The sequence below is a fragment of the Mustelus asterias genome, chromosome 13 (genome assembly GCF_964213995.1).
Source record: "Mustelus asterias chromosome 13, sMusAst1.hap1.1, whole genome shotgun sequence".
In the NCBI taxonomy this organism is placed as follows: Eukaryota; Metazoa; Chordata; class Chondrichthyes; order Carcharhiniformes; family Triakidae; genus Mustelus; species Mustelus asterias.
The window spans coordinates 83635077-83660922 of NC_135813.1; the positions used below are offsets into that span (position 1 = coordinate 83635077).

The window sequence follows — 25846 nt, forward strand, 5'->3', positions numbered from 1 at the left end:
AATTGACTCTTCCACCTTGGGAAAAAGCTTCTGACTGTCCACTCTGTCCATGCCTCTCATAATCTTGTAGTCTCCCTCAACCTCCGTCGTTCCAGTGAGAACAAACCAAGTTTCTCCAACTTCTCCTCATAGCTAATGCCCTCCATACCAGGCAACATCCTGGTAAATCTTTTCTGTGCCCTCTCCAAAGCCTCCACATCCTTCTGGTAGTGTGGCAACCAGAATTGAACACTATATTCCAAGTGCAGCCTAACTAAGGTTCTATAAAGCTGCAAGATGACTTGCCAATTTTTAAACTCAATGCTCCGGCCAATGAAGGCAAGCATGCCATATGCCTTCTTGACTACCTTCTCCACCTGCATTGCCACTTTCAGTGACCTGTGTACCTGTACACCCAGATCCCATTGCCTATCAATACTCTTAAGGGTTCTGCCATTTACTGTATATTTCCTATCTGTATTAGACCTTCCAAAATGCATGACCTCACATTTGTAATAGTGAAGAAGATGGCTGTAGGTTGCAGGGAGATATGGATGGGTTGGTCAGATGGGCAGAGCAGTGACAGACAGTATTTAACCCTGATAAGTGCGGGGTGATGCACTTTGGAAAAAGAAACAAGACAAGGGAGTATTTAATGAATGGCAGGACACTGGGAAGCTCAGAGGAACAGAGTCTCTACAATGGAGGCCATTCAGCCCTTTGAGCCTGCACTGACGACAGTTTTAAAGTTTAAAATTATTTATTAGTGTCACAAGTAGGCTTACATTAATACTGCAATGAAGTTACTGTGAAAACCCATAGTCGCCACACTCCGGCACCTGTTCGGGTACGCTGAGGGAGAATTTACCGTGGCCAATCCACCTAACCTGCACATCTTTGGACTGTGGGAGGAAACCGGAGCACCTGGAGGAAACCCACGCAGACATGGGGAGAATGTGCATACTCCGCACAGATAGTGACCCAAGGCCGGAATCGAACCCAGGTCCCTGGCGCTGTGAGGCATCAGTGCTAACCACTGTGCCGACTATGACTTTGTATCCAATTGTTGGACAGCAAGATCCCACAATCAGTGATGTGATAATGATCGGATAGCTTGTTTATCGTGACATTGGTTCTACCCTTCTGTAACTTGTAAGTGTAACCCCTCCCCAAACTAACTCATTGAAATAATTTGTCAATGTGGACACAATGTAGCATACCAAGGGATAATGGTAAATTGCTGGGCTAATAATCCAGAAACACAGTCTAATGTTCTGGGGACATGGGTTCAAATCCCACCACGGCACTAGTGTAATTTAAACTCAGTAAATAAATCTGGAACAAAATGTCAATCTCTGTCTGAGTGACCATGAAGCTAGCACTGCCTATTGTAAACCCCCAAATGGTGGGTACAGTGTTAAGCACTGCTGCCTCACAGCGCCAGTGACCCGGATTCAATTCCGGTCTCGGGTCACTGTCCGTGTGGAGTTTGCACATTCTCCCCGTGTCTGCGTGGGTTTCCTCCGGGTGTTCCGGTTTCCCCCTACACTCCAAAGATGTGCAAGTTAGGTGGACTGGCCATGCTAAATTGCCCCTTAGTGTCCCAAGATGTGCAGGTTAGGTGGAATAGCCATGGTAAATGCGTGGGATTATGGGGATAGGATGGGGGAGAGGGCCTGGGTAAGATACTCTGTCAGAGAGTCGGTGCAGACTCGACGGGCCGAATGGCCTCTTATGCACTGTCGGAATAATGTCTGTAGTCCTGTACAACTAATGTAGAAAGTCTATAGGACCTGTTTGTGATTGGCAAGTTTTCATTTACACTCAATCTCACACCCACACACAAGTTTGAAACTCTGTACACCTGGATACTGATTGAGAAGATCAAGGTTTGTGTCCACAATGGGCTACCTGGTTCATTTTATTTGGAAGTTTTTATTTATTCATTCACGGGATGTGAGTGTCACTGACTAGGCCAGCATTTATTGCCCATCCCTAATTGCCCTTGAGAATGTGGTGGTGAGCTGCCTTCTTGAACCGCTGCGGTCCATGTGGTGAAGGTACACCCACAGTGCTGTTAGGGAGGCAGTTCCAGGAATTTGACCCAGAGACAGTGAAGAAACAGCCGATACATTTCCGAGTCAGGATGGTGAGTGACTTGGAGGGGAACCTCCAGGTGGTGGTGTTCCCATGTGTCTGCTCCCCTTGTCCTTCTAGACAGCAATGGTCATGGGTTTGGAAGGCGCTGTCGAAGGAGCCTTGGTGAGTTACTGCAGTGCATTTTGTAGATGGTACACACGGCTGCTACTGTGCGTCCATGGTGGAGGGATTGACTGTTTGTGGAAAGGGTAGAAATCAAGTGGGCTGCTTTGTCCTGAATGGTGTCGAGCTTCTTGAGTGTTGTTGGAGTCCAGAGACGTGCAGGTTAAGTGGATTGGCCATGCTAAATTGTCCTCAGTGTCTCAAAATATGTGGGTTAGGGGGATTAGTGGGATAAATGCCCGGGGTTACGGGGATAGGGCCTGGGTAAGATGCTTTTTTGGAGAGTTGGTGCAGAGTTGATGAACCGAATGGCCCCTTTCTGCACTGTCGGGATTCTATAATTCTGCACTACACTCAAGAACTTGACACCGTGAGGCATGGATGATCCCCCATTACAACAGTGACTACATTCCATTGTCTAGGATACATTTTGAGGCATGTTGAGGCCATAGAAATTGTTACAATTCCAACATTATTTTTCTCCCATCCTTCCCTTCTTCCCCTCCCTTCCCCTCTCTCATTTCCTCCCCTCTTTCCCATCCCTCGCTCCCTACATCTATTTTGTGTCCCGATCTTCTATCACCTCCATCTCTTTCCTTCCCCCAATCTTCCCTCCATTCCCTCTCTCCTTGGCATCCTCTTGCAACCAAGAAACCACACAGGTCATTCATGCCCATTTTCTCATCGGTGACTCACTACAACTAACATTGCAGTGAGTAGGGAAAGGTGTAACTGATCCCTCCTCAACTGAGGGACATCTGATCCTAGCTCATTGTGTTCAGTCCTCAATGTGATGGAAATGGGGGTAAGAAAGGAGGTACACCAACAAGTGGCGCAGTGGTTAGCACTGCTGCCTCTCAGCGCCAGGGACCTGGGTTCAATTCCTGATTTGGGTGACTGTCTGTGTGGAGTTTGCACGTTCTCCCCGTGTCTGCGTGGGTTTCCTCCGAGTGCTCCGGTTTCCTCCTACAGTCCAAAGATGTGCAGGTTAGGTGGATTGGCCGTGCTAAATCACCCCTTAGTGTCAGGGGAACTACCTAGGGTAAATGTATGGAGTTATGCAGATAGGACCTGGGTGGGATTGTGGTCGGTGCAGACTCGATGGGCCAAATGGCCTCCTTCTGCAGTGCAGGATTGTATGAAACTCTCACACGCTTTCCTCAACTTACTGAATATTGTCTGATTAGAACTTATAAATATTTAAATTAATGTAATTAGGTCAAATCAGCTAGTTGTGGATTAGTTGATGTGTAATACACTTAACACAGAGTTCCGGATTAAAGATATAATCCTTACAGTGCCACTATCTCACCTCCAGTGCTCTTTGGACTGGTCAATTCAACCCCCACATGGCGATAGCTTGAACAAACAGAGGGGCATTTACCTTGGGCTGGGAGGGAGTGGAGGAAGCTCAGCAGAGATATAGCTGAGCGAGGACGTTCCATGAGCTTGTGATGTGAGTAATTTAACAAGTCTCTGCAGCCGGGTCCGGCAGGGTTGCCAGACACGTTTTAAATCATGGAATCCTAGAATCCTACAGTGAAGAAGGAGGCCAATCGGCCCATCAAGTCTGCACCAACCACAATCCCACGCAGGCCCTAGCCCCATAACCCCATACATTTACCCTAGCTAGTCCCACTGACACTACGGGGCTATTTAGCATGGCCCATCCACCTAACCTGCACATCTTTGGAGTGCGAGAGGAAACCGGAGCACCCGGAGGAAACCCACACAGGGAGAATGTGCAGACTCCACACAGACAGTCACCCGAGGCAGGAATTGAACCCGGGTCCCTGGCGCTGTGAGGCAGCAGTGCTAACCACTGTGCCACCGTGGCCGTGTTCCGGGAGATTTCACCACCTCCAACTGTGCCGTCCCCCACACTCCGACCATTGGTCACCCGACATGACCATCCTTGTGAAGTAACGCCTGCTACACCAATCAGAGGCTCTTGGGATGGCACTTTACAACCAATGAGTTCCTGTTTGTAGGAAATGGGGCAGCCATTCAGTACACAGCAAGATCACACAAACTGCAATGGTTAATGAGCAGATAATCTGTTTTAGCGATGCCAATCGAGGGCTAGATATTAGCTCGGAGACTCACGCTGCCTCTCCAACATGATATTGTGCGCAAGTGTTTGGAGTTTACCAATCAGAGGGGAGACACCTTGAATGTCAGTAAATAGGAGAATTCTGCCCTCTCGCCAATATTTTTCGAACAAATAAACAGAGGTGTTCAATTAACATGAAAAAGCACCATTATTTTTTAACATCACAGTGATTTTTTTTTCTTGCGGATTTGAGAGGGTTTTGGGTTACAGAGATCGAGAGGGGTGAGGCCTCGGAGCGATTTCAAAACATCTACAGTAATTACTTAGGCATTAAGTCTACAAGATAATGAGGGGCATGGACAGATTGGATAGTCAGAAGCTTTTTCCCAGAGTGGAAGAGTCAATTACTAGGGGGCATAGGTTTAAGGTGCGAGGGGCAAGGTTTAAAGGAGATGTACAAGGTAAGTTTTTTTACACAAAGGGTGGTGGGTGCCTGGAACTCGCTGCCGGGGGAGGTAGTGGAAGCAGATATGATAGTGACTTTAAGGGGCGCCTTGACAGGGAATAGAGGGATATGGTCCCCGGAAGGGAAGGGGGTTTTAGTTCAGTCGGGCAGCATGGTCGGTGCAGGCTTGGAGGGCCGAAGGGCCTGTTCCCGTGCTGTAATTTTCTTTGTTCTTAGGCAAGAAAACCAACACAAAGGGGAAAATCTTCTGGCGTGACCCAGAGTGAAATTATAAAAGAATGCATCGCATTGGCCCCTCAGTGTGGTCCTGCCTCAGAGGAATCTCACTGCAGATGGGATTAAGCCCTGGCCAATGGTGGGTTAGCTAAGTGAGGGGCTGAATGAGGGTCGTTTGATGATGTCAGGATTTTCCCAACATCCAGCTGAACGCAAAATTCTCCTTTCTCGCCAGTGTCTGGGAGCGGAGAATTCCGGCACTGACCTTTGACCCATGTTGACCGCATGACATTAATCTCAGTGAAACCTGAGACTGGCCTCAGTCTTCAAATCACTCGATGTGGAGATGCCGGTGTTGGACTGGGGTAAACACAGTAAGAAGTCTCACAACACCAGCTTAAAGCCCAACAGGTTTATTTGGAATCACGAGCTTTCGGAGCGCTGCCCCTTCATCAGGCGAGTGGAGAGTTGGGTTCACAAACACGGCACAAATAGACAAAGACACAATTACAAGATGAATCACACAACACGACAGGACAGGCAGATTGTCAATGAGGCAAATATCTTTTGTGTTCTCGTATGATGACCATAAACTTACTGTGAACTTGTGGAACATTTGTGACTTTAGTGGAAATTAGAATCAAGCGTTCTTACTTGAAAACTGCATTAGTAGAAAGGAATAAGCTCCCAATGTGATTTTTTGCAGGTTCAATCACCTTTTGAGTTCCCTGAGGCACCCAGCTCCCCGAACCTTGTCACACTGCTCGCTCACCAAGGCCTCACGCTGGCATCAGCTCGCAACAGGACAGTGCCAAACCTCAGCCCCCTCCAACATGGGCACCTTGACCTGGGATTAAAGCCTGTCGATGACCTCAAGGGACCATTTGGCAGGTGATAAGCAGTTTACAAATTAATTAGATTTGATTTATTATTGTCACATGTATTAACATACAGTGAAAAGTATTGTTTCTTGCGCGCTATACAGAGAAAGCATACTGTTCATAGAGAAGGAAAGGAGAGAGTGCAGAATGTAGTGTTACAGTCATAGCTAGGGTGTAGAGAAAGATCAACTTAATGCGAGGTAAGTCCATTCAAAAGTCTGACAGCAGCAGGGAAGAAGCTGTTCTTGAGTCGGTTGGTACGTGACCTCAGACTTTTGTATCTTTTCCCCAGAAGAAGGTGGAAGAGAGAATGTCCAGGGTGCTTGGGGTCCTTGATAATGCTGGCTGCTTTTCTGAGGCAGTGGGAAGTGTAGACAGAGTCAATGGACAGGAGGTTGGTTTGCGTAATGGACTGGGCTTCATTCACGACCTTTTGTAGTTTCTTGCGGTCTTGGGCAGAGCAGGAGCCATACCAAACTGTGATACAACCAAAAAGAATGCTTTCTATGGTGCATCTGTCAAAGTTGGTGAGAGTCGTAGCTGACATGCCAAATTTCCTTAGTCTTCTGAGAAAGTAGAGGCGTTGGTGGGCTTTCTTAACAATAGTGTCGGCATGGGAGGACCAGGACAGGTTGTTGGTGATCTGGACACCTAAAAACTTGAAGCTCTCGACCCTTTCCACTTTATCCCCATTGATGTAGACAGGGGCATGTTCTCCTTTACACTTCCTGAAGTCGATGACTATTTTCTTCATTTTATTGACATTGAGGGAGAGATTATTGTTGCCGCACCAGTTCACCAGATTCTCTACCTCATTCCTGTACTCTGTCTCGTCATTGTTGAGATCCGACCCACTACGGTGTGTCGTCAGCAAACTTGAAAATCGAATTGGAGGGGAATTTGGCCACACAGTCATTGGTGAATAAGGGGTATAGTAGGGGGCTGAGGACACAGCCTTGGGGGACACCGGCGTTGATGATCATGGAGGAGGTGTTGTTGCCTATCCTTACTGATTGTGGTCTACCCTAATGTAAGGCAACTTTTCAACAACACTAAAATCCCAGAGTTGTTCCTAAGCCACAAGCACAGGGCATATAAAAGGCATGTTCAGGACTTTTTTTTTCATTCATGGGATGTGGGCGTCGCTGACTGGGCCAAGCAGTTATTACCCATCCCAGGGGGTAGTTGAGAGTCAACCACATTGCTGTGGCTCCAGAGTCACATGTAGGTCAGACCGGGTAAGGACAGCAGATTTCCTTCCCTGAAGGACGTTAATAAACCAGATGGGTTTTTCCGACAATCAACAATGGTTTTATGGTCGTCAGTAGACTTCACATTCCAGATTTTTATTGAATTCAAATTTCACCATCTGCCGTGGCGGGATTCGAACCCAGGTCTCCACAACATTACCCTGGAGTCTCTGGATTACTAGTCCAGTGACAATACTGCTAGGCCACTGCCTCCCCTCCCCTGTACTCTGTGCCACAAATAGAGAATGACCAATACCCTACATAGCGTTCCATTGATTGTACAGCACAGAAACAGGCCATTTGGCCCAACAGGTCTATATTGATATTCCTGCTCCACCCGAGCTTCTTCCATCCCCTGTCACTCCACCCCCCGTCAGCAGATCAAAGACGAACAAAGAACAAAGAAAATTACAGCACAGGAATTCGGCCCTCCAAGCCTGCACCAACCGTGCTGCCCGACTTAACTAAAACCCCAACCCTTCCGGGGATCATATCCCTCTATTCCCATCCGATTCATGTATTTGCCAAGACGCCCATTAAAAGTCACAGTGGGAGTTGGGTTCACAAACAGGGCATATACAGACACAAACTCAATTACAAGATAATGGTTGGAATGCGAGTCTTTACAGGTAACCAAGTCTTAAAGGTACAGACAATGTGAGTGGAGAGAGGGCCAAGCACAGGTTAGTCTCCAGCCAGGACAGTTAGTAAGATTTTGCAAGCCCAGGCAAGTCGTGGGGGTTACAGATAGTGTGACATGAACCCAAGATGTGAAAACTCTACAGCTCCACAAGAGAGAGTTCGATGTTGGGATTGAGGGTAGGTTTATGGATAGTCGAGCTTGATGGGCCAATAGGCCTCCCTCATCTATAGGGAAGTAAATCAGTTATTATTTAAATGCTGAGTACATTATTTAATTAGGATTTTAATCAGTATGGACATCTGTTTGTACATTCTCTTTTAGCTCCCTAACCAGCCCTGCTCCTCCTTTCACTATTTATATTTCTATCGAAGACTTTAGGATTCTCCTTTATCCTGGCTGCCAGTCTTTTCTCACGACCCCTCTTTGTTCCTCCAATGTGCTTTTTCACCTCCCTCTGAACCTTCTGTATTCCTCTTGGTTCCCAATTGTATTTTCTACCTGAAACCTCTCATAAACACACTTTTTCTTCCTTATCTTAATTTCTATCTCCTTTTTCATCCAGGGAACTCTGGATATGTTTTCTCTGCCTTTCCCTTTTAAGGGAATATATCTTAAAAGGGAAAGGCACAGTGGTTCGCACTGCTGTCTCACAGCGCCAGGGACCTGGGTTCAATTCCGGCATTGGGTGACTGTGCGGAGTCTGCACGTTCTCCCCGTGTCTGCGTGGGTTTCCTCCTAGTGCTCCGGTTTCCTCCTACAGTCCAAAGATGTGCAGGTTAGGTGGATTGGCCGTGCTAAATCACCCCTTAGTGTCAGGGGGACTAGCTAGGGTAAATGTATGGGGTTATGCAGATAGGACCTAGGTGGGATTGTGGTCGGTGCAGACTCGATGGGCCAAATGGCCTCCTTCTGCAGTGCAGGATTGTATGAAACTCTCACACGCTTTCCTCAACTTACTGAATATTGTCTGATTAGAACTTATAAATATTTAAATTAATGTAATTAGGTCAAATCAGCTAAATTGCCCCTTAGTGTCAGCAAGATTAGCAGGATAAATACATGGAGTTACGGGGATGGGGCCAGATTGGGAGTGTAGTTGGTGCAGCCTCAATGGGCCAAATGGCCTCCTTTTGCACTGTAGGGATTCTATGATTCTACCTTGACAGTGTCCGCACCATTTCTGCTTTGAAGGTAGCCCATTGTTCAGCTACAGATTTTCCTGTCAATCTTTCGTTCCAGTCTAACCAGCCCAGTTCCATTGAAGTCGGCTCTTCCCCAGTTAATTATTCTTACTCTGGATTGCCTATTATCCTTTTCTATCGTCATGCTAAATCTTACCACGCAATGATCAGTGTAGCCTAAATGCTCCCCCACTCACACTTGGGCCGGAACTCTCCAGCCGTTCACGGGATTCTCTCTTTCCACCGGTGGCACACCTCCTGTCGCGGGTTTCCCAGCCTGTGGGGTGCAATCAGTGGGAATTCCCATTGACGCCAGCGAGAGCAAAGGATTTCAGTGCCAGCGAATGGCTCCTACCCAAGAAAAGTGCTGAGGGGAGGCCAGCGGATCTCGCCCATGATCTACTTGGCCCACTTCATTTCCAAGAACCAGGTCCAACAGTGCATCCTTTCTCATTGGACTGAACACATTCTGCTGTTTAAAATTCTCCTGACACACTCGAGGAACATTTGCCCCTCTCCAACCTTTACACTCCCAGTGTCCCAGTCTACATTCGGGTAACTAAAATCCTCCATTATAACTACTCTACAATGTTTGAATCTCTCCGTAATTTCCCTGTGGATTTGTTCCTCTACACCCTTCTCACGAGTTGATGGTCTATAGACTACGCCGAGCAATGTGACTGCACCCATTTTGTTCCTTAGTTCCAGCCACATTGATTCTACCTTTGAACCCTCTGGGACATCCTCTTTCTCCAACACTGCAATGCTCTCCGTAACCAATTCCCCCACCCCTCCTCCTGCCATATCTTTCTTGATCATCCTTTACGCAGGAGTATTTAACACTCACTTCTGGCTTTCTGTTATCACCACAATATCATAGTTCCACATGGCAATCTGCATCTGTAACTATCCAATCCTATTTACTGAACTCTGTGCATTTACATATATGATATATGACCCTGATTTAAACATCATTACTTTCTCCCTTACTCTGACTTCACCCCTGAACTTACTGTTCTCTATTCTGGTGCTCCCTGTCTCTGTCAGTACTTTGTGCATCCTGATATGTTTTTCCAATATATCCTCTTCGTTCCCACACCCCTGCTGAGTTAGTTTAAAGCCCTCCCAACAGCAAAACACCCCACAAGGAACTCAGTCCTAGCTCTGTTCAGGTGCAACCCATCCAACTTGTACAGGTACCATCTCCACCAGAGCCATTCCTAGTGTCCCAGGAATCTAAAGCCCTCCCTCCTTCACCATCTTTCCATCCACACGTTCACCTGCCTTATCCTCCTATTTCTGTACGAGGCACTGGGAGCAATACTGTTGAGAAAGACATGGTTTTTAGGGAACTTGGGGAAATAAATAGTGATGTCTTGAGGAGTGTACATATTACAGAGAAGAAGGTGCTGGAAGTCTTAAAGTGCATCAAGGTAGATAAATCCCAGGCCTGATGAAGTGCGTCCCAGGACATTGTGGGAAGCTAGGGAGGAAATTGTAGGCCCCCTAAAAGAGATACTTGAATCATCGACAGCCACAGATGAGATGTCTGAAGATTGGAGGGTGGCAAATGTTGTGCCTTTGTTTAAGAAGGGCTGCAGAGAAAGACCTGGGAACTACAGGCCAGTTAGCCTAATGTCTATAGTGGGTAAGATATCAGAAGGTATTCTGAGAGACAGGATCTACAGGCATTTAGAGAGGCAAGGACTGATTAGGGACAGTCAACATGGCTTTGAGCTGAAAATCATGTTTCACAAATTTGATTGAGTTTTTTTGAAGAGGTAACCAAGAAGGTAGATGAGGGCAGTGCAGTCGACGTTGTCTACATGGACTTTAGCAAGACCTTTGACAACGTACCGCATGGTAGATTGTTGCATAAGATTAAATCTCACAGGATCCAGGGTGAGGTAGCCAAATGGATACAAAATTGGCTTGATGACAGAAGCCAGAGGGTTGTAGTAGAGAGTTGTTTTTCAAACTGGAGACCTGTCACCAGCAGTGTCCCTCAGGGATCGGTGCTGGGTCCACTGTTATTTGTCATTTAGATTAATGATTTGGATGAGAATTTAGGAGGCACGGTTAGTAACTTTGCAGATGACACCAAGATTGGTGGCATAGTGGACATTGAAGAAGGTTATCTAGGATTGCAACGGGATCTTGATAAGTTGGGCCAGTGGGCTGATGAATGGCAGATGGAGTTTAATTTAGATAAATGCGAGGTGATGCATTTTGGTAGATCGAACCTGGGCAGGACTTACTCAGTTAATGGTAGGGCGTTGGGGAGAGCTTTAGAACAAAGAGATCTAAGGGTACAGGTTCATAGCTCCATGGAAGTGGAGTCACAGGTGGACAGGGTAGTGAAGAAGGCATTCGGCACGCTTGGTTTCATTGGTCAGAACTTCGGGTTCAGGAGTTGGGACATCTTGTTGGAGCTGCACAAGACTTTAGTTGGGGGTGGGGTGCGTTCAGTGGTAACTTTCACAGAATTACAAAGTGCAGAAGAAACTGTTCAGCCCATTGAGTTGCACTGACACACTGAGAAACACTCGATGTACCTACCTAATCCCATTTACCAGCATTTGGCCCAAAGCCTTGAATGTTATTTCAAAAGGAAATTGGATAAATACTTGCCCTTCGAAAGAATGGGTGTGGAATAGATGGGTCGAATGGAATTATTTTGTGCTGTATCATTCTATGGTAAAGGTAGAGAGATAATATTTGGCCTAATTGAAACTTTACTGTTTCAGACGATGGGTTAAATGTACACTAAAACAAATGAAATATTCAATTACGAATGCTTCTGAAGCAGTAAATAACTGAAATTCACTCCCTGACATAGTTATATATTTATTTATTATTATAAATAGGCTCACATTAACACTGCAATGAAGTTACTGTGAAAATCCCCTTGTCGCCACACTCCAGCCCCTGTTCGGGTACACTGAGGGAGAATTTGGCACGGCCAATGCACCTAACCAGACTGTGGGAGGAAACCGGAGCACGCGGAGGAAACCCACACCGACATGGGGAGAATGTGCAGACTCCACACAGATAATGACCCGTTACTGTCTGTAATTTTTAGTGGATCTGTGAGAAGGATCAGGAAGGATTTATCAGTCAGACTGTGAGGTTTGCATTTCCAATCCATTTGCTCATGAATTCCCTGCTTAACCTGCAGGTCGCTCAGTGCTGGCAAACTGTCCGATCTACTACTGAAGGCAGCGTTTGGAGGACCCATGTCAGAAGCTATCAGCAACGACAGCCTGAACACCGAGAAACCCATGGATGTAACAGGTAAGGAACCCCAAACACCCAGTCCATAGGAGGCCGTTCCGAGCCAGCCTTTCTCATTCAGATTGTGAGATGTTACTTGGAGTAAAGGACAGGGACTAGAATGTTCTCCTGTTCCCAGCCATGCCTTTATCTAGCCAGGCCCTAACCTCTGGAATCCTCTCCCTCAACCTCTCTGGGTGAGATTTTCCAGCCACGCTCACCCCAAGACCGGAAAATCCCGCCCAAGGTCAACGGATCTCTGCATGGTCTGCCCCTCGCCCGCTACGATTCCCGTAGCAGGCGGGACAGGAAAATAGCACCCTCTGTCTCTCTACCTCCTTAAAACCTCCTTCTTTGACCAAGCTTTTGTGACTCCCTTTGTGACTCGGTATCCGATTTTGTCTGGTGACAGTCCTGGGTGTTGTATGCTAACGGTGCTATATAAATGTAAGCTGGTACAGATTGTTGAGTGCTCTTTGTGCTGAGCGGGTTCAGTCTGATTAATGTTGTGACCCCACAACTCCCACTCCCAGGGTTTCGCCACTCTGTGTTTTGGCTTCTGCTCCATTTCCCCAAGGTTAAAACACTGGATTTTAGAACTTTTTAAATGAGCTTCCCCAGCTGCCACTGTATCTCACACACACACTCCGATGCACACACGGGCACATTGACTCTCTCACCCACTCGCCCGGCACACCCCCCCACTGCCAACTGAGGCCCTGAAGTGGGAAATTAATGCCACGGGTATGGGTTGAGAGACGGTAGATTTAAAACTGAGATGAGGAGGAACTACTTCTCGCAGAGGGTGGTGAATTTGTGGAACTCGCTGCCCCCATAGCGCGGTGGAGTCTGAATCATTGAATGGTTTCAAGGAGATAGATATATTTCTAATAAAACAACAGGTTAAATGGACATGGGGAAGAGGTGGGGAGGTGGATTTGAGACCAGGGAGAGATCAGCCATGATCTGATTGAATGGCGGAGCAGGCTCGAAGGGCAGAATTTGCCGACTTCTGCTCCTAATTCCTATGTTCCTTCCTATCCCATTAAGGGTCTTATCACACTGCCATACCACTGACTCGCCAGTCTGAGGCCCAAGAAGTCTCATGTCCGAACAGGCGCCAGAGTGTGGTGACTGGGGGATTTTCGCATAGAATCCCGACAGTGCAAAGGAGGCCATTTGGCACATCAAGTCTGCACCGACCACAATCCCACCCAGGCCCTACCCCCTTAACCCCACGTGTTTACCCTGCTTTTGCCACTGACACTATGGGGCAATTTAGCATGACCAATCAACCTCATCCGCACATCTTTGGACTGTGGGAGGAAACCGGAGCACCCGGAGGAAACCCACACGGATACGGGGAGAACGTGCAAACTCCACCCGAGGCCGGAATTGAACCCCAGTCCCTGGCACTGTGAGGCCGCAGTGCTAATCACTGTACCACCGTGCCACCCATAGAATTCCCACAGTAACTTCATTGTAGTGTTAATGTGAACCTACTTGTGACAACTAATAAATAAGTAAGTTAGTGGAGAGTGGTTTGGAGGGGAGTGAGACACTCACACAGAAAACAGTTTAGATTCCTCTTACAGTTCACCAGATGCTAATGCCTCAATTCCAGTTACTTTTTCAGTGCCAGATTGTTGACTGCAGTCAATATGCTTTCCCCCCTTGGAATCTCTCCCTCCCCATCCTGTCACACCCCATGGGCTGGAGCATGACATCACGATAGAGGATCAGCCATAATCATGTTGAATGGTGGAGTAGGCTTGAAGGGCCGAATGGCCTACACCTCCTATTTTCTATGTTTCTTCCCAACCCACCTCAGGCCACCTCACCCACCACTGTCCACCCAAATGCAAACTGCTGAAGCCACAGTAAAAAAAAACAGAAAGACTTGCATTTCTATAGTGCCTATCCCAACCTCAGGAAGTCGCAATCAAGTTCTTTGAAATTAGTCATAGAATCATAGAATTCCCATAGAGCAGAAAGAGGCCATTCGGCCCATCAAGTCTGTGAGAGTCACTCTGACTATGTTTTCCTCCCACAGCGATGTGGAAAATCTCTGACTTGTCCTGATGAGTTTATTTCCTGTTTTTCCCTCTCTTCCCCCAGCTCCAGCTGCTCACGGAGGGTGCTTATCTTCAGGAGTTGGTGTGGCGTACTCCAGCAGTCCCGCGCCGGTGGTGTTTACAGTTGGATCTCCTCCCAGCGACACCCCTCCCCACTCTGGGAGAACGAGACTGTTTTCAGGTACAGCCTCCATCGATTTATGTTGATCAGTCAGTTAAACCTGGAAGGAAGGGTCGAGTCTTTTTATGATGAATGAATCAGCCGTTATCCTGGAGTCACTCGCAGGGAGAGCAGTGTTGGGGCTGCTAACTCTGGAAGTTCCATTATAGGATCTCTCACCTCCATCTGCCTAACCTTCATTCACCCACCATTGGTCACATGACAGGTCATATAGATACATAGATACCCTACAATGTAGAAAGAGGCCATTCGGCCCATCGAGTCTACACCGACCACAAGCCCACCCAGGCCCTACCCCCATATCCCTACATATTTACCCGCTAATCCCTCTAACCTACCCATCTCAAGACATTAAGGGGCAATTTTAGCACGGCCAATCAACCTAACCTGCACATCTTTGGACTGGATGGCCCGCCAGCTCACAGCCAATCAAAAAGCGCACGGACTTTGCATTAACCTGATTGGCTGATTCTTGGCTATCAGCTCCAATATTTTTATAACCAGTAAAATGTTCAATAGGAAAAAAACACATTCCTGTCTTAACGCTGATGTGACTTTTCCCCTGGCAACGGTATCCTGGCGATTAGTCTTGAATGCCGGGACGTACCTGGGCAATCCTGGAGATTGGCCAACCTATCCAATGTGTCAGATATCCTCAATGTTAACAACAAGCCAAAAACTTCAGCTGTTAATCTCCAGAGAGTTAGGAACCAGATCAGAAACTCTAAGGTCTATTGTGCAGTTAGCCTGGACCCGAACTTTTACTTTTGATTTTGGCATTAGGATGAGCATAAGGGCTGGAACTCTACCACCTCGCCTGCCAGGTCGGAGCGGGCGAGGGTCCGACAACGGAAATCTCCGTTGACCTTGGGTAGGAATTTCCGGTCTTGCCCAAGTGAGGCCATAAAATCCCGTCCAAGGTGTTTCACTCAAAGTATGATTCCAGTGACCCACTAGGAAGTAGAGTATAAAAGTTGGGGTCTGATGTTGCAGATGTATAGAACGTTGGTTCGGCCGCATTTGGAATACTGCGTCCAGTTCTGGTCGCCACACTACCAGAAGGACGTGGAGGCTTTGGAGAGAGTTCAGAGGAGGTTTACCAGGATGTTGCCTGGTATGGAGGGGCTTAGTTATGAGGAGAGATTGGGTAAACTGGGGTTGTTCTCCCTGGAAAGACGGAGGATGAGGGGAGACTTAATAGAGGTGTATAAAATTATGAAAGGCATAGATAGGGTGAACAGGTCATGTTCACGAGGGGCCATAGGTTCAAGGTGAAGGGGGGAAGGTTTAACACAGATATCAGAAGGACATATTTTACACAGAGGGTCGTGGGGGCCTGGAATGCGCTGCCAGGCAAGGTGGTGGAGGCGGACACACTGGGGACGTTTAAGACTTATCTAGATAGCCATATGAATAGAGTGGGAATGGAGGGATACAAAAGAATGGTCTAGTTTGGACCAGGGAGCGGCACGGGCTTGGAGGGCCGAAGGGCCTGTTCCTGTGCTATATTGTTCTTTGTAGGAAGCCTTTATCAAACAAAGCTTATTTAAGAACACAGTTAGAATATAAGAAAAAGAATTATCATAAATTTTACCAATTAAAATACTTAAACATGACAAAATATTATTCTTAACAGTTAGATTGCTCTATAGTTCCCATGTAAGCAGCATCCCATGGGCATAAACCCTTCTTCAGAACCAGTTAGCACTGAAAACCAATAGGCTCACGTGGGTGCTAGATTTCCAGCCTTTTTACACCTCTGGACAGAGATCCAGGCAGCAGTTTCCAGAGAAGGATATATCATCAAACAGCAGAACTTCAGAGAAGTAAACCTAGTCTCTGGCAGACTCCAGTCTCCAGTCTTCAGAGACCCAGAGCTACTTATTCTTTCCACAGCTCCCAAAATACAGTCAAGCTTGAATTCTCTGTGTAAACCTAGCTCCACCCAATCATATGACCTTACCTGTCAACCAACCTAATCAAGTCCTACTCTGTGAAACCCCATGGAAAAACACTAAAAGCAGCAGAACAGCATTAGTTCAGATTAAAATAAACATTCTAGCAATTAAGATCAATTATGCTGCTGCAGTAACAACGCAGGCTGCTGATTATGGACAAAATGCCATTGGTAATAAAAAAAAACTGCTAAAACAGATCCTGCACAAGAAACATGACAAATATATTTCTTAAAGGCACAGTATCGTCACAAGAGGGACTGAGATGATTTCCTCTTGGAGATGATACATTCAAAGACATTAGGGGAGAATTCCTGTAAATCAGCCTTCAAGTTAAACATTAAACGTCAGCCTATTAAGCTGCTCAAAAGAGACCCAAGACATCATTTATTATTTTCACCCGGCCAGGATATGGACAACACTGGGCGGGCTGCATCTTATGCCCATCGCAAGTTACCTTGACAACATAAAGGAACTTGAGTCACGGGTATATCCAGACCAGGGATTCGCAGCCGTTACAGCACCGATGGGAGGTCATTCAGGCTCATTAAGTTGATGCCGGCTCTCTGTGCAGCAATTAGTCAATCCCATTTCCCCCATTCTGTCCCATTAATCCAGCTCATTTCTTTCCCTCACGAAACCATCCAATTTCCTTTTGAAATCATTCAGTTTCTCTGTTTCTGTGAACAACTTTTCCTCGTCTACCTCATCCAAATCTGTCAAAGTCTTGTACACCTCTCTCAGGTGCTGGGCTGGTTTATACCCTGGTGACTTATAATAATCGGTCAGTTGCCATGGGGTTCAGATCAGGGGATCTTAGTACAGAAAGAGGCCATTCAGCCCATCGTGTCAGCTCTTTGAAAGGGCTATCCTTTTTTTAAAATTCATTCGTGGGACATGGGTGTTGCTGGCTGGCCAGCATTTATTGCCCATCCCTAGTTGCCCCTTGAGAAGGTGGTGGTGAGCTGCCTTCTTGAATCGCTGCAGTCCACGTGCTGTGGGTTGACCCACAATGCCGTTAGGGAGGGAATTCCAGGATTTTGACCCAGCGACTGCAATGGAACAGTGATATATTTACAAGTCAGGATGGTGAGTTGCTTGGAGGGGAGCTTGCAGGTGGTGGTGTTCCCATGTATCTGCTTCCCTTGCCCTTCTAGATGGTAGTGGTTGTAGGTTTGGAAATTGCTGCCTAAGGATCTTTGGTGAATTGCTGCAGTGAATCTTGTAAATAGTACACACTGCTGCTACTGGTGGTGGAGGGAGTGGATGTTTGTAGATGTGGTGCCAATCAAGCGAGCTGCTTTGTCCTGGATGGTGTCGAGTTTCTTGAGTGTTGTTGGAGCTGCAGCCATCCAGGCAAGTGGGGAATATTCCATCACACTCCTGACTTGTGCCTTGTAGATGGTGGACAGGCTTTGGGGAGTCAGGAGGTGAGTTACTCACCGCAGTATTCCTAGCCTCTGACCTGCTCTTGTAGCCATTGTGTTTATGTGATGAGTCCAGTTGAGTTTCAGGTCAATGGTAACCCATATCCTATCCTATTAATCCCATTCCTTTGCTCATTCCCCTTGGCTCTGCAGTAGTTTCCCTGCAATCTCCAATGAGATCACCCCCTCAACCTTCAAAACTCTGAGGAATGTTTTGGAACCCTCGTTTAACCTTTCTCTATCATTCTGGTGTCTCCCATCTCTATTTGATCATCATAGAATCTACGGCACTGAGACAGGCCCTTCGGCCCAACCTGGTCCATGCCGACCAAAATGCCCATCTAAGCTAACCCCATTTGCCTGCATTTGGCCCAATAGAAACTCACTTGAGTTTTTTTATCCCTCATTGGACTTCAGTGCTGCTTGAATCTCCCTGAAGAATCTCTTGGAAATGAGAGGTGTCAGCAACTTTGCCTTTCTGTTTGCTTCCTCTGTCGAACTGACTGATGCAATCCCTCCCCAGATTAATGAACATGCAAAGTCAATAAAATACATTCTAAAGCTCCAGGAGATTTGATTGATATCCTGGTTGTTGTCACAGCCAGAACTAACTGCTAACTTTAACCCTGGTGAGTCAGAGGAATGGATCCAGCCATGGGTTATAAATTAGCTAAATTCAAATTCAAATCAAGGCAATTCACTTGATTGGCACTTCATTCACCATCTTAAATATTCACTCCCTGCCCCACTGGGGGAGGCGATGGCCTAGTGGAATTATCGCTAGACTATTAATCCAGAAACTCAGCTAATGTCCTGCGGATCTGGTTTCGAATCCCGCCACGGCAGAATTCAATTAAAAAATATCTGGAATTAAGAATCTACTGATGACCATGAAACCATTGTCAATTGTCGGAAAAACCTACCTGGTTCACTAATGTCCTTTATAGATAGATAGATACCCTATAGTGCAGAAAGAGGCCCTTCGGCCCATCGAGTCTGCACCGACCACAATCCCACCCAGGCCCTATCCCCATATCCCTACATATTTTACCCACTAATCCCTCTAACCTACACATCTCAGGACTCTAAGGGGCAATTTTAGCATGGCCAATCAACCTAACCCGCACATCTTTGGACTGTGGGAGGAAACCGGAGCACCCGGAGGAAACCCACGCAGACAATGTGCAAACTCCACACAGACAGTGACCCAAGCTGGGAATCGAACCCAGGACCCTGGAGCTATGAAGCAGCAGTGCTAACCACTGTGCTACCGTGCCGCCCTTTAAGGAAGGGAATCTGCTGTCCTTACCTGGTCTGGCCTACATGTGACTCCAGAGCCATAGCAATGTGGTTGACTCTCAACTGCCCTCGGGCAACTAAGGATGGGCAATAAATGCTGATGTGGAGATGCCGGCGTTGGACTGGGGTAAACACAGTAAGAAGTTTAACAACACCAGGTTAAAGTCCCAACAGGTTTATTTGGTAGCAAAAGCCACACAAGCTTTCGAAGAAGGGGCTTAGAGCTTCGAAAGCTTGTGTGGCTTTTGCTACCAAATAAACCTGTTGGACTTTAACCTGGTGTTGTTAAACTTCTTACAATAAATGCTGGCCAGCCAGCGATGCCCATGTCCCATGAATGATTTTTTTAAAAACGCACAGTGGCAGCAGTGTGTGCCAACGACAAGAGGTGCCAACAGTAATTCACCAAGGCTCCTACAGCAACCCACAGCCTTTACCATTGAGAAGGACAAGGGCAACAAACTCATGGGAACACCATCATCTGCAAGTTCCCCTCCAAGTCACTCATCATCCTGACTTGGAAATATATCGGCTTTTCCTTCACTGTCGCTGGGTCAAATTCCTGGAGCTCCCTCCCTACCAGCAGTATGGGTGTACCTACACCACATGGACTGCAGGCCAGTCTGCTGCATGGCTTTGGTAAAACAGCGAAACTGGCTATTCAGTAGAGAGACAAAATCCTTTGTTTACCTCAGACATTCCAATGCAGTCACTGGCGCCCAATCTCAGTCTGAGGTTTGAGGTTAAGCTGCTGGATTTAAAGACTCCAATGGTGGCACAGTGGTTAGCACTGCTGCCTCACAGTGCCAGGGACCTGAGTTCGATTCTGGTGTCAGGTCACTGTCTGTGTGGAGTCTGCACGTTCTCCCCGTGTCTGTGTGGGTTTCCTCCGGGTGCTCCGGTTTCCTCCCACAGCCCAAAGATGTGCGGGTTAGGTGGATTGGCCATGCTAAATTGCGCCTTAGTGTTAAGGGGATTGGGAGGGTAAATGTGTGGGATTATGGGGATAGGGCCTGTGTGGGATTGTGGTCGGTGCAGACTCGATGGACTGAATGGCCTCTTTCTGCGCTGTAGGGACGCTATGATTAGAGTCATAGGGTGGAATTTTCCTGTCCCGCCTGCCATGGGAATTGTAGTGGGCGAGGGACGGACCATGGAAAGGTTCGTTGACCTCGGGCGGGATTTTCTGGTTTCAGGGCGAGCACAGCTGGAAAATCCCACCCACAGAGTTTTGCCGCTCAGAAAGACACCCTTTGGCCCATCGTGTCCCTGCTGGCCATCAAACACCTCTCTATTCTAATATCGTTCTCCTTTGTCTATGCACAGTGGGTTCCTCCAGTTCCATGAGCTCCGTGGGCTCCAGCAGTGGCCGTGTATTTCAGTGCTCGCCGGCGGGGCCGAGTGCAGAATCTTCACCTGCGCTGTATGAGGGACCCTCGAGTCTCAGGTACATGTACCCAGACTCCATCGCAACAAACATGGAGGCAATGGTGACCTTCGAAGCACCTGAACTACCAGAAGAAACCCTAATGGAGGTGAATAAAAGTTCAAGATTTTTGTATTGTGTTTAGACCATAAGACATAGGAGCAGAATTAGGCCACTCGGCCCATTGAGTCTGCTCCGCCATTCAATCATGGCTGATATGATTCTCATCCCCATTCTCCTGCCTTTTCCCCATAACCCCTGATCCTCTCACAAACCTCTCTATCTCTGTCTTAAAGACACTCAATGACCAGGCCTCCACTGCCTTCTGCAGCAAAGAGTTCCACAGATTCACCACTCTCTGGCTGAAGAAATTCCTCCTCATCTCTGTTTTAAAGGATCGTCCCTTTAGCCTGAGGTTGTGCCCTCTGGTTCTAGTTTTTCAGACTAGTGGGAACATCCTCTCCCTCCCACTTGGTTTAAAACCAAGCATGTCCACAAATAGAATAGTCAAGCAAGCTTGAGATAAACTTCCATCTTCAAGGTGAAGTGCAGATGTTACATTGCCTGATTTTTATTCCAATAATTATTTTTCCAGCGATTAGTCTTCAAATGATCCTGGAACGTTCTACATGGGTTTTCTGGCCTCCCACCTTCCACCCTCCATAAACTTAAGGTCAACCAAAACCCTGCTGCCCGCGTCCTAACCCTGACCGAGTTCTATTCACTCTTCACCCTCCCCCGTGCCCGCTGACCCGTCATGGCTCCCAGGCTGGCAGCATCTCCATTTTAAACAAGGTTCTCATCTTTGTTTTCAAATCTGTCCATGGCCTGACCTGACCCTGTCTCTGTGAACTCCTCCAGCCCTACTCCAACCCCCGCCCCGCCCCCCCCCCCCCAAGATCTCTGCGCTCCTCCAACCCTGTCTTTCATGCCATTCCCAATTTCCATCACCTGGAATTCCCTCCCTGAAACTCTCCACTTGCTACCTCCCTCTGTCTTCCTTTAGGGTGCTCCTTAAAGCCTACCTCTCTGACCAAATATCTCCTATAGAAACATAGAAAATTGAAACAGGTGGCGGCCATTTAACCCTTCGAGCCTGCGCTGCCATTCATTATGATCATGGCTGATCTCCCGCCTTCCCCCACATCCTTTGATCCTCTTTGCCTGAGGTCTAGGGCGGCACAGTGGTTAGCACTGCTGCCTCACAGCAAGAAGTCTCACAACACCAGGTTAAAGTCCAACAGGTTTCACCAGGGACCCGGGTTCAATTCCAGCCTCTGGTCACTGTCTGTGTGGAGTTTGCACATTCTCCCTGTGACTGCGTGGGTTTCCTCCGGGTGCCCCGGTTTCCTCCCACACTCCAAAGATGAGCTGGCTAGGTTGATTGGCCATGCTAAATTGACCCTAGTGTCAAGAGGATTAGTAGAGTAAATACATGGGGTTATGGGGATAGGGCCTGGTGGGATTGTGGTCGGTGCAGATTCAGTGGGCCAAATGGCCTCCTTCTGCACTGTAGGATTCTATGATTCTATATCTAACTCCTTCTTGAAAACATGTTTTGGCCTCAACTACTTTCTGTGGTAGTGAATTCCACACATTCACCACTCTCCTCATCTCCGTCCGTCTACCCTGAATCCTCAGACTGTGACCTCATGTTCTGGACTCCCCCACCATCGGGAACATCCTTCCTGCATCTACCCTGTCCAGTCCTGTTAGAATTTTATAACTTTCTCTGAGATTCCCCCTCATTCTTCCGAACTCCAGTGAGTACAATCCTAACCTAGTCAATCTCTCCTCATACATCAGCCCCGCCATCCCAGGAATCAGTCTGGTATGTGGTTCAATGTCAAATTCTATCCCATAACACTCCCGTGAAGTGATTTGACATGGTTCACTACATTCAAGGTGCTATGTGAATGTAAGTTGGCACAGCGGTTAGCACTGCTGCCTCATAGCGCCAGGGTCTCGGGTTCGATTCCGGCCTCGGGTCACTGTCTGTGTGGAGTTTGCACGTTCTCCCCGTGTCTGCGTGGGTTTCCTCCCCCAGTCTGAAGATGTGCCACGATCACTGTGCGCGGTTAGGGGATAGGATGGAGGAGAGGGCCTGGTTGAGATACTCCGTCAGAGAGTCGGCACAGGCTTGATGGACCGAATGGGCTCTTCTGCACTGTAGAGATTCTATGAAGCAAAACAGAAAGGAAACATCTGAAAGAACTTGCATTTCTATAGCACCTTTTATAACCAATTATGTACTACCTCTTGAAGTGCAATATGGGAAAGGAAGCAGCCAGTTTGTGCACTGCAACATCCCACAACAGCAATTAAAAATCCAGATAATCTGATTTTGCAGATGTTGATGAGGGATAAATATTGGCCAGGACTCCAGGTGAACCCTCTGCCCTTGTTCAAAGTGCTGGCAGTGAGACCTTTCACCCCACATCAACCTGTTCTCAGCTCCTGTCCACCCAGTGCAGACAGCCAAAAGCAGAGACAGGAAAATAAGCCCCATAAACCTTCTGAGCCAGCCTGTGGCTTGCTGTGGTAACATAGTGGTTCATGTATTTTGCTCAACATTTCACCATTAACCAAAACCTAGAACAAATGATCTGGTCAGTTTTCTCATTGCTGTTTCTGGGAGCATGCTGTGTGCTAACTGGCCGCAGCGTTTAGTGACTACACGTTAAAAGTAGTTCTTGGTATCTGTGCTATTAGTCTAGTGATCCACAGCACATCAGTTCACGTCCTGCTTTGACCATTTGAGTCATAGTGACATAGGCCGGAATCTTACCGGCACACCCGCCCCAATTCTGGGGGGAGAGTCGGAGAAAGGCATTCTCCGTTGGCCTCGGGTGGGATTGTACGAACCTCGCGCGGACGTGCCGGTAAAATTCCACCCATTGAATTACACAGCACGGGAAAGGCCCTTCGGCCCATCGAATCTGCACCAATGATATCTACCACTAAAGTCGCACTAATCCCATTTTCCAGCCTTCCTCCCATATCCTTGAATGTTTCGATGTTTCAAGTGCTCATCAAAATACTTTTTAAAGATTGTGAGGTTTCCAGCCTTCACTACCTTCCCAGGCAGCGCTTTTGAGAATTTGAATTGCATTTTTAAAAAGTTTTTTGGTGTTTATTTACTCGTGTGACAAGTACATTACATTAACTCTGCAATGAAGTTACTGTGAAAATCCCCTAGTCGCCACACTCCAGCGCCTGTTCAGGTACACTGAGGGAGTACCTAACTAGCACGCCTTTCAGATTGTGGGAGGAAACCGGAGCACCCGGAGGAGACGCACACAGACATGGGGAGAATGTGCAGACTCCGCACAGATGGTGACCCAAGCCTGGAATCGAACCCGGGCCCCTGGTGCTGTGAGCTTAATTAATTAATCACTGTCTGTGTGGAGTTTGCACGTTCTCCTCGTGTCTGCGTGGGTTTCCTCCGGCTGCTCCGATTTCCTCCCACGGTCCAAAGATGTGCGGGTTAGGTTGATTGGCCATGATAAATTGGCCCTAGTGTCAGGGGGATTAGCAGGGTAAATGCATGGGATTACAGGAATAGGGCTTAGGTGGGATTGTGGTCAGTACAGACTCGATGGACCGAATGGCCTCCTTCTGTACTGTAGGAATTTTATGGTTCTATGGAAGATAGCACCTCTGACAGTGCAGCACCGCAAGTGTTAGTGTAGATGGAGCGGGACTTGAATCTGCGGACGTGTGACTCGAGCGAGAGAGGGTACCACCCACTTGAGCTGAGGTTTACACCTGAGCTTTTACGATTAGGGTATTTGGGTGAGGAGTGGTGGGCTGGCGGTGCTGGGACAGGTAGCAATCAGCACCTGTTCACCAGCAGTATAAATTATTGTGAGAGTTTGAAATTTGGTATTCTTGTCTTTGTCCTGAAGTTTCCGCAACATCTGTTCAGTAATTTGAGTTACATAGAACGGACATAGAATCCCTACAGTACAGAAGGATGCCATTCGGCCCATCGAGTCTGCACTGACCACAACCCCACCCAGCCCCTATCACCGTAGCCCCACATAATGACCCTATTAGTGTCCCTGACACTAAGTGACAATTTAGCATGGCCCACCTAACCCACACATCTTTCGACTGTGGGAGGAAGCCGGAGCACCCGGAGGAAACCCACGCAGACACGGGAAAAGTGCAATCTCCGCGCAGACAGTGACCCAAGTTGGGAATTAAGCCTGGGTCCCTGGAGCTGTGAGATAGCAGTGCTAACCACTGTGCCACCAAGCCGCCCTATCCAAGTAATATCCAAGTTCTGCCCCATCAAGAGACTGGGTACAATTGGTCTCGATGAAGTGAGACAGTTTAACCCTTTTGAGAAGCGAATGGTCTTTTGCAACTTGCACAAACTGCCAAAAATGTTCAATGATTGGTGCGTTGTCTGCCTGGTCGAGGGGTTTAGTGTCTATCTGTTCCAGGATTCACACCGGTTCCGTGTCTTTCACAGGAGGAACACACTGAGATCCTAAAGAATCTGCGATTCACCCTGGTCTTTATCCACTGTGTGATGGAGATTGCTTCAGCCAAAGGAAACCCCTTTGAGATGACCTGCAGCTCAGTGACCTCCGCTTGCCAACTGCAGGAGAGCGTGGTGGTCGATCAAATTAGCCTGCTGAGTAAGGAGTGGAGGTGAGTGAGGCCCGTGGGGCGGGATTGTTTATTCACTGCTCGGCCTTCCATCAGCCACGCCTCAATGTGTCATATCCTGTTACCTTGTTTCAACTTCTCCAGGGCCTCACCCCTCCCCATCTCCGTCATCTCCTCCAGTCCACACCCCTCCCCATCTCCGTCATCTCCTCCAGTCCACACCCCTCCCCATCTCCGTCATCTCCTCCAGTCCACACCCCTCCCCATCTCCGTCATCTCCTCCAGTCCCACAACCCTCCCTATCTCCGTCATCTCCTCCAGTCCCACAACCCTCCCCATCTCCGTCATCTCCTCCAGTCCCACAACCCTCCCTATCTCCGTCATCTCCTCCAGTCCCACAACCCTCCCTATCTCCGTCATCTCCTCCAGTCCCACAACCCTCCCCATCTCCGTCATCTCCTCTAGTCCCACAACCCTCCCTATCTCCGTAATCTCCTCCAGTCCCACAACCCTCCCTATCTCCGTCATCTCCTCCAGTCCACAACCCTCCCCATCTCCGTCATCTCCTCCAGTCCCACAACCCTCCCTATCTCCGTAATCTCCTCCAGTCCCACAACCCTCCCTATCTCCGTCATCTCCTCCAGTCCACAACCCTCCCC

General features: G+C 47.8%; 1 protein-coding gene across 4 annotated transcripts in view; it reads left to right on the top strand.

Annotated features, from left to right (window-relative positions):
- ulk1b (unc-51 like autophagy activating kinase 1) overlaps positions 1-25846 on the top strand; it is a 130148-nt gene that overhangs the window by 92255 nt on the left and 12047 nt on the right. For 2 of the 4 annotated variants that reach the window (XM_078227155.1, XM_078227154.1), the window contains exons 20-24: positions 5683-5867; positions 12110-12225; positions 14323-14460; positions 20468-20676; positions 25048-25229. In XM_078227155.1, coding sequence (XP_078083281.1) covers positions 5683-5867; positions 12110-12225; positions 14323-14460; positions 20468-20676; positions 25048-25229 — 830 coding nt within the window. The remainder of the gene's footprint in view (positions 1-5682; positions 5868-12109; positions 12226-14322; positions 14461-20467; positions 20677-25047; positions 25230-25846) is intronic. The other 2 variants (XM_078227157.1, XM_078227156.1) reach the window with 2 other exon arrangements.